The sequence below is a fragment of the Neodiprion virginianus genome, chromosome 5 (assembly GCF_021901495.1).
Source record: "Neodiprion virginianus isolate iyNeoVirg1 chromosome 5, iyNeoVirg1.1, whole genome shotgun sequence".
NCBI lineage: Eukaryota > Metazoa > Arthropoda > Insecta > Hymenoptera > Diprionidae > Neodiprion > Neodiprion virginianus.
The window spans coordinates 10,939,572-10,955,580 of record NC_060881.1 but is presented as its reverse complement, the minus strand read 5'-3'; the positions used below and the strand labels follow the sequence as shown (position 1 = coordinate 10,955,580).

At 37.8% G+C, this 16,009-nt stretch overlaps 1 protein-coding gene across 4 annotated transcripts in view; it reads right to left on the bottom strand.

Annotated features, from left to right (window-relative positions):
• Positions 1-16,009, bottom strand: part of LOC124304950 (protein rhomboid-like) — a 114,191-nt gene that overhangs the window by 41,861 nt on the left and 56,321 nt on the right. Inside the window, exon 1 of one of the 4 annotated variants that reach the window (XM_046763766.1) lies at positions 15,684-15,851. The exons of 2 other annotated variants lie outside the window; for them this stretch is intronic. In XM_046763766.1, coding sequence (XP_046619722.1) covers positions 15,684-15,789 — 106 coding nt within the window. In that variant the 5' untranslated portion in view covers positions 15,790-15,851. Of the gene's footprint in view, positions 1-4,632; positions 4,710-15,683; positions 15,852-16,009 lie in introns of those variants that run through there. One more of the 4 variants, XM_046763767.1, reaches the window with a different exon arrangement.

Below are 16,009 nucleotides of genomic sequence, written 5' to 3'. Positions count from 1 at the left end.
GTTGTATATGATTTGCAAAGAAATATCTCGAGATCATCACACTGAGAGAAATTTTTAGTTCCGATTACCGCTCAGTCCTTAACTATTTTCATTTTTGACCACAATCAAAAAATATCGTTCTAGATACAAAATGAAAATTAGTTTTGTAGCTGGTACCAGAAAATCTAGTATCCGTTACTATTTTCTTGTAACTGTTGCGAGAATTTAATGCTTGTGCAACAATAAATTGATATTAAAACCTTATTTAACTAAAAAAGTTCAGTAAACTGAACAAACTAATTTTGCGTTGCAATCACCAAAAAAGGATCTACGATAGCTCAAAATGGTTACGTGTACCTCGTTTTTCGTAATTCCAACAATATTCAAACAGTTTTTTTGCCGATACCTGTTTTTCTGAATTTTTCTAGTTACTATAACAAATGAAATTTTTCTCAATGCAGCAACTTTGTATTGACGCGGCTAAATGCTTGGGTATGAATCGAGGTATTGCGGAAACTGCACCTGGCAATAGTATTTACCTCGCAATGAAATAACGTAGTAGTCAACCGTATCGAAAGGATATTTGTGATTTTATTAGGAGAATATGATTCATAGTAAACAATCTGAGATTTATTCAATATGCCAAGTATTTGGAATACACAAATATAAAATGAGTGTGAAGGATAATAAGAAAGAGAATAAAAAGATTGAAAATACATCACTCGGATCCTTCACAGTTGCAAGAAAAAAGTGGATTTCCCAGAACGTCAGAAAACGAGATAAACTTGCAAGTAATGATACGTTGATTAGGCCTACAGGGATACCGCGTCAAAAAAAAAAAAAAAAAGACGTGCCTAAAACCCTACCCCTGTAGTGGTGTGAAAAAGGATTTTTTAAAGACAAATAATTTGAATTTCATTTCACAGAGGCATTCAGTTCTCTAGTGGTACGCGAAAAAATATTTGTACGCTTCTTTTTTTCTTCGCCATTAGCGTACGAGCTTAAATATTGACTGTAGGGGATAAAAAGTTAAAGACCAAAATTGTACAAATATAATTCCCTAGAAGCTGTTTCTGTTAATTTATGCCCTAAAGTCAAAAATAAATAAGAGAATGCAACAGTTTAAGGTTGCCGCTTTTTTCATGTTTAATTTGAAGACTATCATCTAAGAAAAAAAATGTAAAGACCGAAGTTCCAGAAAATTGAATTTCCTACAAGTTTGGTCTTTACGATTTTTTGTTAAAATTGAAAGTGGCGGATATAAGCAACAGCAGGATTTGATTGCCGTTTTGAATTTACACCACCAGCGACTCGCCTGCCCCACAACCACTGAAACAAGAAAAATGCAACGGCGGAATTAATGTTATTTCAGGTCGATTATTTGGACATAATGACTGGGCTACTGTGCAAAAGGCTGTTCTATGTCACGCCATTCGTCCACTATTAATCGCTTCTGGGCCATCGTATGCGCGAGAAAGGCTGACAATGGGCCAGCCACAAGGTTTCGTGTCACCCGGCACAGATGAAATGGTGCCCTCAAGTACGAGATGCAAGTACATTCACAAACCCAGAGCTTCTTGTACATGTGCGGTCTGTTGTCGTAATCACGTTCGCTTAGCTTCGGCTTCTTATTGGCGAACACTGAACTCCAACCAGTCTATTTCCGCTAATTACGTCGCGTTCACCCATCCGCACTTACGTCCCTGTCTACTCGCTGTGCAATCGCTCATTTGCCTTTATACAACCGATCTCTTCTGCTGAACAAAGGCTTGTCCTGGCCACTCGACTCCGCTTGGTCGACCGTCCGGTTTTCCGCCGAGTGTCAATTTTGTCAATCGTGAGTGTCTGCTCCACGGTGGTCGGATCAGAGGCGTTCGTTTCGCGATGGTTTGGTGGAACGTTAAACGCTTGGTAGTCTAACCCTCACGCTTATCTTGGCTTACGTAGGCTCGCGCGCTATCGTAATTATCGATTGCCTAGTCTTGGCTATAAATGCGACAACATCCGCGGCCTTACAATAACAACTCAGTTTTTCATGAAGCTTTCTGACGACTTCAGCCCATTCAAACTCTTACTCGCTATCGTACGTAAGCGCGCAGGTTATCCACTGTTTATTAGACGATGGTGAGCTACGCATAGAATTATGTCTCGTCAGCAATAGCTAGTAAGAGTAAGCTCTTTCTCAAACATGGTGTGGACGAGCTATTCGCAATTCGTAATCTTTCCGATTGCCCATATAATATATCTCATCAGGCCTCTCTAAGAATTGATAAAGACAGAAGCAGTACCTGAATTAAGTAGCTGAAACGTAACCAAGCCTAAGAAATACTTGAGGTCACGTTTATAATGTGTTACATGGGCGGCTGTGCGCGTGTAATAATTGAACGATAAAAAGAGAGAGAAAGAGAGAGAGCGAGATGACGATCCGAAAACTGCACCCCTTTAAAATTTTCAAGCCAACACGATTACATGGACACTGCCGAGCATTTGCAAACATGTAAACGGCTCTTGTGGGATGCAATGTTTTTGGAGTATATCAATCCACCTTAGCTTCGAGGACGCAGCATTAGTGTCGTTATATACATAGCATGTACCTACCTACGGGGATTGTTCGGTACCACACGAACACATTTGTAATAACCTGCGACGATATATCGTTATGCTGCCGTGATAACGCTAAAGTGCTATTATAGCCTTATATCAACAGGCAACGGGTGCATAACGCTATATTAGCACTGCTGTTATAGCGTATTATTCACATCGTGGAAGTATAATAATGCCCTGCCTCATTATGAATATATTCCCATACTGGTATTTACTCTGGTATCTACTTCTAATGGGCATATAATGTGTCCAAACAAGCATGTGGCGCATGTTAATGCCGTGACATGAACCCTTTGTTGTATCGGAAGGCACATAACAAACATGAAAATGTATTCGTAGTGGAAGCGTTTTCAATCTATCCAAATACTCAAAAGTGTGTATTGGGCGAGTTAGCTACAAATATGGCAAAGAAAACCTTGACTAAATAATGGTTTCAAAAATTTAACTAAACCTTATTAAGTTGGACATATTTAAGAAATGCTCTGTGATCTACAAAAAAATTTCAAACACTTAGTTTCAATTGTAAATGTCATGTCAAGATCGATCTACAAAAAGAATGTCTCACGTTATATAACTGTAATCCATCTGCCTACGAGCAGCATGGTTTTTATGTGGTGTAAACGACGAAATCGACAAATAATTATCAAAGTACACGAAACAAAACATTCAAATACTTAATCAATAATTCAATTATTTTCATTTGGGATTTGAGATCGTTGAATATTTTTGTTGCGCTGAAGGGATATTGTTCAAATTCAATTAAACTGGCTTTGACCATTAGTTGATTAATCTTAGTTTGGTAATATTTTGTTTTCGGCACTTTTTTAAATCGATTCTTTCATTCATTCTTGATGCAAATCGTTCCTATGGTTACGGAAATGAACAAAAAGTAGTTTCGCATTTTATTTTAGCGAGGCATCAATCAATATTATGATGTTTTCTAAAGACAAGACACAATCATGTTACATTTTACCGTCAATATTCTGTTATGAAATGCGAACAGGGCGTAGTTTACACCCTGTTGACCTGCTTTTTTTACTCTTCTTGAGTTGACCTGAAACTGACTTATGTCGGTTTCTGAAATAAGCCGTTAAATTATTGGGAATATAAAAAACAACATGAATATCCTAACATGCAGATAAACGACCTCGCAGTAGGGTTGCTCTCTTAGCATATAAAAAAATGTACCACCCAAATCCCTGACCGAATATCGAGAAAGTAGTCTTTCTCTTCGAATCGGAAAAAACCAATCTTGAGAGGCGGAGGTGAACGAACATACATCAAAAAGTTTCGTCACCTCCACTGGTGCAGTACCTATTCGATTCATCATGCTCTAACTTTTCGCATAACTACATTACGATCAGCTTCAAGTTTTTTACGAAGCTTGGAATAACACGAGTTGGGAAAAATGTACGCAAGGCTGTCTCAAATTGGAACAGTATTCTTTTTTTTTTTGCTCAAGGTAGATCTACATATTAGTTGTTGCCGCATGAAAAATCTTTTCGAATCAAAGAATTTTTAAGTCAAGTCAGAAAGGATTCTCAAAGTGATTTTTCTCCGTTGAAATTACATGTGTAAATGAACGTGCTTTAATTAGTTTCGTCGCATAATTTTCCAAAATACTAAAGGGTATTATCATTAAATTATCTTGAAGTACGATAATTTTCATGTTGCAGCAATCATAAATCATTTTTTGAGTAAAATCAATATCTTATGCATATTTTTCTCAAAGGCGGGTAGAGAATGACTTCAACGGTCTGCGGAAAAAATGCATTATCTTTTGTATCAAAATCAAGTTAGTCCCACTATCAAACTATACTATTTAATTGTTTTCAAAAATTTTGTCAAGAAACTGGGATAAATATGTTTTTTTTTTACACATTATTGAAATGGGAAAACGTCAGATAGAATGAGGTACCTCTCAGACACGAGCTAAATATTCTGTACTTCTGCATGATTTTCAGTTCGGTGAAAACTGACGATTTACAACTTGTTTCAGTAAAAGAAAAAAGAACGTTGCCCTGATATAGAAGAGTAATGTATACCCACAATGTTCAACTTTGAGATATGAAACTAAAGAATTCTGACACTGTTTCGATTTATACATTGCTCGAGAGCGGACAGCGTGATTTTTATACGTTCACCGGCGCCATGTTTATTTTTTCACTGACATACATAGGTTGGAGTGGCGCTATGATCGTTTTCCCCGGCTACCAACTCTTACAAATCAAATTCACTAGAATCAACGTACAAGGTGAAACGCGTCTAATTGTAAATTCGTTGATGCTTCAAGAATACAAATTCGAATGTTACAGGCGATGTTACAAGCATACCAACATGAAGCAGTATAGCTTAGGCACATAATACCTACTTCCTACTTCCGGGTGCCGGACGCGCCACAGTTTACGGATCAACAGTTGTGTGCCTAACCCTGCAGACGTTACACGGACCGTCTTGTGTTCAAATAAGATCACGTTCAGCCCATACCTGTGGCCGTATATAAGATCCATTAATACCGGATTGAGCGTATGCTCACCAAAAATGGATTTCAACATGCATACAGAGATGCAAAAAACCTCTGAACGGCGCATTGCTCGCCTTCTATCTCCAATCGACGAGACGTCAAATGGAACCCACTAATGGAAAAGGACTTTATTCCGAATAGATCCAATTTGGTCAACAGACGAAACAAGAAAAGAGAAACCGTTCGAGCGAAAAAAGCTCATCATGCCATGTGTATGAAAGTGTTCCGTGTTGTCCCGCATGTATTGATGGACTCCTTCAAGCAATCTTGCAGCGTCACATGACTTGACATCTACGCAATGAATTATATGGAATAATTACAGTTGCGTCAAAATGATGTTTATGCAACAAATATTCTGGGGAATTTTGTGGAATCAGCTTCTGAACCAAATCTGATTTTCTTATCACTGTAGGGTACTTAAAGAATGATTTTTCTGTATAAGAACAGACACTGTGACCTTTCGGAATTGGGATGTGTCGTACTACCCCAAAATACTGTATTTCCTTCTGCACTTGCCTGCAGTATAACATGAAGAATAATAAGTTGACAGAACATATTCTGTAAAAACGCTATTCCCAAACGGCTTATTATTAGAACTGATCTTCTTGCAGCACGCAGAAGATCTGAGTGTAGTTCCACACTCTCAGAAAAGAATATAGTATATGGTTAGTTCCTGCATCGTTGAAAACTTACATTTCATACTCTTATCTCAATCATTCTTATTTATAGTTGTTTGAATCACCATATTGTTAACGCAACGATATTTTACAATTACCTTGGCTAAAAAAAAAATCAATATTACCATTAATATTGTTGGACACGAAACTATCTTTACATAGCAAGACGAACTATTCTCCTCGAATTCACTGTATCATCATCATGGTATGTGAAACTATACTATGTGTAATTCCACTAACCAGATTTTTACGTTTGAATAAATTTTCTTGACTGTTGTGAACAATTATGAAGTAGTGAAAAATTTTAGGTCTGTCGGTCATCTGTCAAAATAAATTTACACATTTATTAAGACGTTTCGGTCGGGTATGACCTCGGTGCAAGTCTCTTCGAATGCAATGATTTTCATATAATTGATAAATGCGTTTTCCATCGATTGGTTGTTGAGAATAAGTCATCGTTAACTCAAGTGTATGTGCGGTATATCGCTTATGACGTACAACTACATATCATAATTGAATACAGAACTATTTTTTATTCTGGTCATATTAACACAATTACATGTGTATTAATCGACAAATTTTCGTTTACTCCAAGTACGGGTGGCCTTAAATCGGGCAGAATCCACCTCGGTTTGTGTACATAGTTACTTCTACTATACGCATATAGTAGATTTCAATAATAATATTATGGCAATCCGTACCATAATACCACAGTTATTTTAAACAACATAATATGGTAGTCACCTCTAGTCACTCTATTATATTATTAAAATATGGTAAACTAGCTTTCACCCGCGGCTTCGCTACCGTGGTTCTAATATAAGGAAAAATAACGGAGTTTTTGTCAGTAGAAATTGAGGCACCATACAAAGCATCATATTAGGAAGCTACTATATACGATAGGGGCACCGTGCCTTACTATGCGAGATACGAAGAAGAAACATATATATATATACTAGCAGCCCATCCCGGCTTCGCACGGGCATATAATAATATTAAGTAATAATATAAATGTTATTTTTCTAGAAACTCACTGTAAACATTGTGTATTTTCTTTTATTATATTATTATATGCCCGTGCGAAGCCCGGATGGGTTGCTAGTTATGCTGTTAAAATGTAGCTTATATGACACGTTCGTAGATTTACCATAGCAGCGCCATCTATTGATTACTTACTCAACCCAGTCGAAAGGTATCGACATCTGTTAGAATCATTCGGAGTTAACAGATAATTGTGACTGTCAAATAATAACAGACAAATAATTAGCAATATATTATAATTGCGACTATAATTTGAGATTTAAACTATCCTATCTCTCAAGTTGGATCGAACTGCACATGGTGTGCGTATTTTATTATAATCGGTTAAGTGGTTTAGGAGTCCATTGAGGACAAACATCGTGACACGAGATTTATATATATTAAGATATAAGAAGTTTATTCCGAAAAGCATGGTGCATGAAATTTTGGCACTGCTTCGCTGACAAAGCTATATGGCTGACTTAGGCTTGGACGGATGAGATGGTAAAGTAGGCGAGGCGGCAGCACCTGTTTGTTTTGCTAGGATGGTAATGTAGGCGAGGCTACACCCGCCATCTCGCGGTGACGGTCAGAATTTCCAAACGCATAGTGTACATTCCATGTCGTAAGGCGACATATTTATCATATTTTTATGACTTTTTCAACTAATATAACCCATCTTGCGTAACTTATATAGCCTATGTCACTCTCTGGCGCATAAACTCTATCTATACAAAAGGACACGTCGATCCGTTGCTTCGTTGCTGTATGAAATACGGATAAACCAACAAATACATTTTCACATTTACAATATTGGTAGGTATTCAACTATATTTTTCTAAGACTGCAAATCTCGAAAATCAGCGTGAGATTAAAACCTCACTCACAAGGAGAACATAAAACCTCTGGGATATGGATTCTGTTTAAAATTTCTGCAGTTATTTCCTTGGCATAAAGTATATAGAGTCCGATTTGTGGACCTGATACTTTCTTTGACAGTGCATCTTGATTTAAGAGCATTGGTTGTTCAAGTGAGGGGATCTAGGTAACTATCTATAGAGTGATGTGGCTCCTTGCAAATAAGACGATGCCTGCACGATCGCTATGAAAAACCCATTCGCTTCTTTGCAAGCATTACATATTTACAGCATTATGGAAACGGACGGTTAATATTTAAGCCGATTGTCAGAGTCGAGCTTTGATGCAGCAACTTTGCCTGTGGGCGCAGCACGTTTCCGGGGAATACTAAAAAAACGGTAATCTCGGTCGAGCTGTGCATAACGTTTCATGTTCGCATAAGAGCTTATGCACTGCTCGAGTACAGCCAGCCAGATTTTGCCATGCATACCTTTCTAGCACGAGCATTGACCTGCAGTGTGAGCACCTGGCTTTTCAACGCAGTTTTGCACCGATGCCGAGATGCGCCGAAAGTTGAGCTAGCCGACTGCGGCTTCGTTGAACGTTCCGTTGAACTGGCGAAGCCATAGAACATCTTCTTATGCCCGAGCAGTCCCTGGTACCCCGATGAATGGAAACTTTGTAAGTCGACGAGGTGTGGCGGCAAGAGTCAGAGGCGAGGTGAGCGGTGCGGGTAACACGTAAATGGAAAAGGCAACGCGGAATATTATATGGATGTAGGTGTACTGGATGGCGGAGGCTGAAGGCTAAATATAAAGGTCCGCACACTCTTGAAAAGTGAAGAACGCGTTTTTTCTGGCAGCGTTAATGACTGACGGAGATGTTCTTTCCAATTGCACGTGATTTAATGAGGTGTAGTTGAGCTCGCGTTTCTTGTCAACTCCAGCTACTGGCACGCCTGTCTTTATAACATGCTGCGACTCGAGAATGTCTGTGTGGAAAGTCATTTCTTTACTCTCGTATTTTGAAAGGATATCTTGTCAGTACTTTGCGGCGTGCAGATTATCGTGCTATCCAATGAATACTATCCGTACGTCAAAACTCAAGCGCATGCTAGATGTACGGAAATATGGGGATATGAAAACGGGAATAATATTTTGGTAAGTGTAATGAATCGAAAAAGGTGCGAAATAGTCTAACAATAAGTTAGAGAAACAAGGCGCCACCGAATCATTAGTCCCTCACTTTCCTATACTGTGAGGTTTATGAATCTGGGAATTATTATACGGCTGCATATTTCGCTATTTGTATTGTTCTTCACATGGCGAATTTCATGGTATCACACATTGCTTTCTTTTTGTAAATATTTGGTTGCCCGAATGTACTCGCAATTCGAGATACATCTTTTTCCATTTCAAACGTATGTGGAAGTCATTGTTTACTTTTCTTGAAAAATACGGCTATACCGTCAAATATTTCTTCCATTTGTTTCTAATTATTCTAATTTTTGAAATTTTAAATTCAGTCTGTACATTAAAGAGTGGTATATTATTATACGTTGACGATATTAAATTTTACCAGACTTTTTCCAATACTGACAATAGCAATTGATTCTATGAAGTAAATGTGACAATATTGAATAATTTATGAACGTCAGGAAATCTTCGATAGCCCATTAAAATAAGGTTTGAAGTTTACTGAAACCTCCTAGGTTTAAATATAAATTAAAGGTCACACATATTAATCAACTGTAATAGGATTTGAGCAATGTTACATCACACCGAATATTTATCAGCTTCTGGATTGGAGATCTCGATCTGCGTAAGTGTATGTGACAACGTTACCGCGAGATCCGAAATGGAGTCAGCATATACGGCTCGGAACGATCGTTCTCTCTCAATAAAAAACGAGACGGCATTCGCTTTTTCCGCCAACGCCAGTATAGTCGAGAGGAACTCGGTCGAGACTTTATTGTTATTGAATAATCAGCATAAAAAAAAGGAGGTGCGGTGCTACGCCTCGCCTCGCAGATCAATTCCAGCTCGCATATAGAGCATAAAAGGGTTTCCGCGCTACGGACCAGGTACGTAAGTGGGCATGCCGAGCTGTCTGTTAGGCGAATACCTGCGCAGACACATGTGGAGGTAATTGCGTATAGAGAAACGTAAAAGGGCGCAGGCATCAAACACGAATGGAAATATCGTGCCCGCACACTTTTGCGATTGTAACGGTGCTTCCACCCAACGAGGATAAACGCTTGCCGTTACCACTGCAGGAATGATTTATCTACAAATTTGAATAACATGAGGGTTATATCTTTGGGCAACGGTTCATATTGTATCTTCCTTCTTTATATACTGTTTCAAGACGCCTGGGTGTTTTCGGGGTAGACGGCAGGACCGCCTGATCTTGGAGGACACAATGGAGAATTTTTCCTTTCTTGTTATTTCCGTTGTTATTTGGGGGTGACTGGGGGTTGGGAAAAAGACAATGTCCGGGAAGGAGAACGGAAAGACCACAAAGTGGAAACAAAGGAAACACTCGTCTACGTTACGTATTTGTCATCTACGATTCGGTTTTTCTTTTTCTGTATATCAGACTCGGCATGCAGCGACTGATCGTTTTCTGAGACGAGTAAACAGTGTTTAGAACTGTTGTTAATGTACGCTGTTATGGGACAAAAATAGACTACGGCAGTCTTAGAAAACTGAAAACATCCGGGTCCGCGGAATCACTGTATGGCGTATATGCATTTGAATGTTAAAATTCTTGAGCTTCACGGTGTAAGTAATTTGGTACTTACTTCTGCGTTTGGAAAAATCGTGGTAAAATTTCTGGCAATAAAATCGAGGTTGAAATTAAGACTGATCTTGATTTGATACCTTAAGCAGAGCTTACTATAGCATCTGATTTTGTCTATCGTTGGAGTGAAAGGAGCTCGGCGACATCGTAGAACCAACTGATAAAAGTAGTGTAGCATTCTTTAATCTCCAAAATTGAAACCGTATCTAATGTTTGCAGTTTCGTGTAAAAGTAACTAATTGTAAAATTCTAGATAAATGAAGTACAGGATACAAAGTTTAATATCTTTTTAAGAACAAGTTCGTTTCGACAAACGAATCCAACATTATAAGGTAGATGAATCATTTCAAAACTGCGCACACGGGACATAGCTGATAACTGTATACCTATCTTTGGTCCAATTAAACTTTTCGCTTGATCGACGTTCCACTTTTATCTTATTCTCTCTAAAAATCTACTCTCCACGGACAATCGAGGGTTCGATGAAAGAAGCGGGAAGAAACATTCACCCCTCAACCGTACCTGCGATTTCAATCTGTAGTAGTACCTTTGCCTTTGTTCACTGTACTGATACCAGTATTTTTTTATACTTTTTTTGCCAGTAATCGATATCACGTTGTATGAAACAATACAGCGGTTCGCGTACTGTTGAGCTTTGAGTAGCACGATCTGTGCCGTTGACATCTCAGTACAGAGAGTTTGCATGCGTACAAAGTGATTCGTCGCAATCGCGTGTACGAAAGTACCCACATGTACACATGAGGGGAAGTTGATTCTGCCACTTGGTAATTTGGTTTGCTGTACGTTTGGGCGGTGAATGCGAAGCTGTCACACAAATACTGGACTTCCCTTTACCGTTCTGCTCTCACTATATGGACGGAAGAAGCAGACGCAGACACGCATACACACGTGCTGTTAACGACGTCAAGTGAGCATTTTGGATATGCACGGCTTACTTGAATTCTATACACGCAAAGCAACGTGAGATCACGAATCGTATAAAATGTGTATTGTTGAATGTTGGGTAAGGTCAGTTGGAGTCATGTGATATCATGCCAAGTTACCGAAAGTCATGTAAGGTCCGATGAAACAACCCAGTCAAACTCATTTAGTGATGTGAAAACGTGCAGAACCACTTAAAACCATGAGACACAACGTTCATTTCTAACACATAGTTTTGAGATGGAGATCTGCAGTAAAACTCAGGTTAATTCACGTTAGTATCTTCATTAGACGGTATTTAAAGTGTTACGAAGCCAATGGTAAGACAATAAGGCAATTGATTGAAATCTACTGAAATTGTGTAAAATGTAATATCGAGCCTTTATTCTTTGTCAAAAAGGTTTCAAAGCGTAAATTAAAACGCGTGGTGATGTCGCTAATTACATTTTGAGTGGAACCGAGTGACCCGAAGCTATCGGATAGAAATTTTCGAAAATTTATCTGAACCAAACAGAAATCGCTCGAACTTCCGTGCAATATTCCAACGAAGTGTTTAGAATTTACGAAGTTACTGTATAAAGTTACGAAGTCACAGAGTTGGCTGTTCGGGGTTGACGATCGGTGCAGAGTGAATAACCTGCCTTGTTCGCAGATTATATCTGCTTTTATGTTACAATGGAAGCCTCGGCCAATGGTTGCAGGACATTTTCACAGAAAGTTGCCTCGTCAGCGTGCCCCTCAAATTTACCTCGAGGGTCTTAACCGAGTCTTTCATGTTGCCAATTTATTTTTCAGGTTACAGTCTGTGTGATCACCATCATCCATGAACTCCGAACCTATAAATGACCCTCGTATTTTTTCCTTGTATCGTCCTACCTGTTTCTTCACCTGCGGGCTTTATCTGCACGGCTGTCACGATATCAAATTACTTCAACCAAAATCATACAACCAAATTATTTCACGTTTATTACACAGGTTTGCCCAGCGGCATGCGATGTTCATGTCGTTGACAGGTGGGGCCTAAACTATAACCGCGATTATGTGAGTAAAGAAAAATATTATCATCAGCTTGAATCATTGCTCGGTGTTCGTTGACTAAGTGTTTATGCTGTATTAGATGGATTTTTCATGCCTTGCGGACGAAATATTTCACTGTGGTTAGTTGTTTTGCTTTCATTTAGCACGTAAACATATTTTGACACCGGTCTTTCCATTCTGCTCTCTTCGCTTTTCAAACACGCAAGTATTCCTGGATTCTAATAAAATCTGTTTTTGCTTCCATGCCCCGAAGACATTTAATAATTGTATCGTTATGCAGCACGGTGTGTCTATAATATAATATTATATAATGGTACGACGCAAGGTGGAAACAATGGCCAGCTATGCAAACATATGTATTTCCTCCAGATTGTTATGCACAAACTTGTTGGGAAAAATAATCCGAACTATCCCAATTATTATTAGATACATTGCATGCACACATTAGTATACATACACATGCACGAAAGTTTATTCAAAGATATTTATTTATATTAACACACAGCATAGCTTCCTGAATTCTCTCGCTGTCTGTTTAAATTAATTAATTAGCGAATTGAAATAGTTGGATATATTCCACTTAACTGCGTACTAACATTTATTCCCAACTACGCTTTTTCTATTCGACTTTAAACTGACGGGTTTTTTTTTTCTCATTTTAAATATACACTGAATACAATGCTGTTGTGCATCAGCACACAATTAAGATGCCAACATGCATTCAAATTCTATAATCCGATAATTCAGCTATTTTCTAGAATTAATTTTTGATAAAATTCTCAATACGGACACGCCGAATCCGGTATATGACCCTAGCAGGTCAGTCCATATGGCGCTGTCCGACAGTTGCAACCAGCACACACCTGACAAGACAACATGTTCATTCGAGATTTGCCAATCAAACAATAAATACCTTTTTTCAAGAGTAAATCAAGGGACAAAATGTCACCAACGCAGGTTTTTCCCGTTTTACAACATTCGGTTGTTTAACAGATATGGACGGTAATCAGCCTAGAAAGCGTGACCACGAAGGGTCGCCTATTGTTTAAGTTTCAAAAATTTATCTCATTTTTTCCTACCCTCTGACATATCTCTTCACTTTTACACAAATCCTATAATTCGTAATATTTCCACCAATGAGAAATCCCAAAAGCATGCATTTTATCCACTTCCGTCTGTTACTATTAAGCCAAATTCGCTCCCACTCCTACTATCACACACAACTGAAACATTCGGAAAATCTAGCGTTAGTTAGTCGTCTCTATAAGGATCTAAGACTCCTGGAGTTGATTTGCCAGAAACTTGGACTCTCGTTAAATTTCTTCTATTTCGACTATTTCTTTACTCGAACTATTGTTTCTTAATCATTTCAACTCACCATCAATTCACAATTATAACCCCTGAACACCGTATTAAAATTCTAATATATTGTGTGACTAGTACTTGTATGACTGAATCGAATTCTTTTTAAAATACCTACCATCCTTTAGTCAGAATTGTAGGAATTCATCGCCGTCTAACACCTAACTCCAATAGTTATTTCGCGACCGCGTGAATAAATGTCATGATTAATTTCTTTCTCAATCCACCGCCGTGTCTGTTAATTCGGCATCATCTTGCAACTCTTTTTCTATAGATATTGATTTCACACGTGTAAATTATGAATATTGAAAAGCTTGCTCGATTATACGTATTAGACAAACGGAAAGTACCCAATAAACACCGAATGGTGGATATACGTCGAAATCTTACGGAATACGTATAATGATTAGTCGAATGTCCGCCACTTATACGTATTTTTATACGAAATACGTAAATTTGTTAATAGTAACTCAACATTCTGACCTGTTAATAAACGTATTATTTATGTTTTTAGGGTATCAATTGTATATTAAACGTATTAATTATTCATCTATTTAACGAATCTAACGTTTATTATGTCTACCCATAACAATTTTACACTGAGTTTTCGTATAAAATTCCTAATTTATACCATTCGGTGTTTATTGGGTAATGATCAATTTTTTTTGTGTACCGAGCGTGTATTCACAGGAGTTTTCAACGCAAACAAAATAGATTCATGGTACATTTGAAATAACGATTTCTGGAGTACAGTAAAGATGATTTAATACCACTATCAAGACCTCTGTATTATAAATGCCAAATCCTCCTATTCACTTTGCATTTTATGTTCGCAGCGTATAATTTAAAAATAGATTAATAGTTGGGTGGGCTCCAAAATTATAGTTTTTAAAAACCAACACGTCATTGGTTTCAGTTTGAAAATCTGATAAAATTCTTAAAAAACTTGTGCCAGAAATAAAAATTTTTACCTCTAGTCAGAATGGTCCAGCTTTCCATTATTATTTTTTTAAGATTCTCTTTCGGAGGAAAAATTCGGAGACAGTCTATTACGAGTGGTTGCTCGAATATTTTTAAATGTAACACCGGATATTTGAGTTTTTTCAGAATTTTTCAAGCTAATCTATGTTTTGCATTTTTTACTTTTTAAAAACAAAAAATCTTTTTTGAAAAGTCTGAATTTTTTTTTCAATCCTGGGTTGCGTATAAAAATCTTTAGGCAGCAGCCCACAAAGAACTGACAATTGCTTTCATTTTTATGTAATTTTTTTGGCCAAAAAAAATACTGCAACTTTCAATCATTTAAAATAATGTGAAACATTTCGTTTGAAGGCTGTGACCAATCAGCGTTTCTAGAACTAGGTTTTCAACAAAAAGTATGAATAGGGTACAATCTCGGTATCTGGCTACGTTGAAGAGTGGCACAGAGCTATTACCAAGTATTTCATAATATTCACAGGAATGCAATTTTAATTAATTACACAGGAACAGTGAAGGTCCTCTCTGCACAAAAACTAAAAAATCTAAAAATCCCCTTGACGGATTTCTTTTAGAATTCTCAACTATGTCAGCGAAATGAAAATTTTACTGAAAATGTTGTATATCTTAATAATTTTGATAAGCTTCCTAATTATCGTACAAATTACATGACGAAAAAATCTTATTTACAAGAAAGATAAGGAACCACAACTCAAACAAATATTCTCGGTATCAGGATATAACTGATACGACGCAGACATTGCCTCTTTTCTGACTTACCTAACCCGATGCGCTCGAGTTGAAAACTTAAAGCTGTAATTGTAAATTGCTCATATTTTGACTGTCAGTATACAAACACCCGTCTAACGACGATAACTATCATGCCCAAAGAACAATACCTGCAGTACTTTCGAGTTTCGTCATTTTCTTGCTCGTGGATTCGCAGTTTGAACGGCGCGGTGAACAGCAATTTCGTTTCGTTGATATTTCCATTTCCACTTCCATTCACATAATCAGTCCTGAAGTGTTGACTAATTGTAAGAGAATAAGCGAGACACTCTGCGTATACATGCAGCGCTGCTCCCGCGAGCGCGACAACTGATTGCATGGCATTTGTAAGAAGTCGAAAATTCTGATAAACTGATAAGCGTCCACACGAGGTGATTCTATTATCAGCCCATGTGAGCTTCGTATCTTGTCTTTTTTCTTATCTATGGCTGAACAT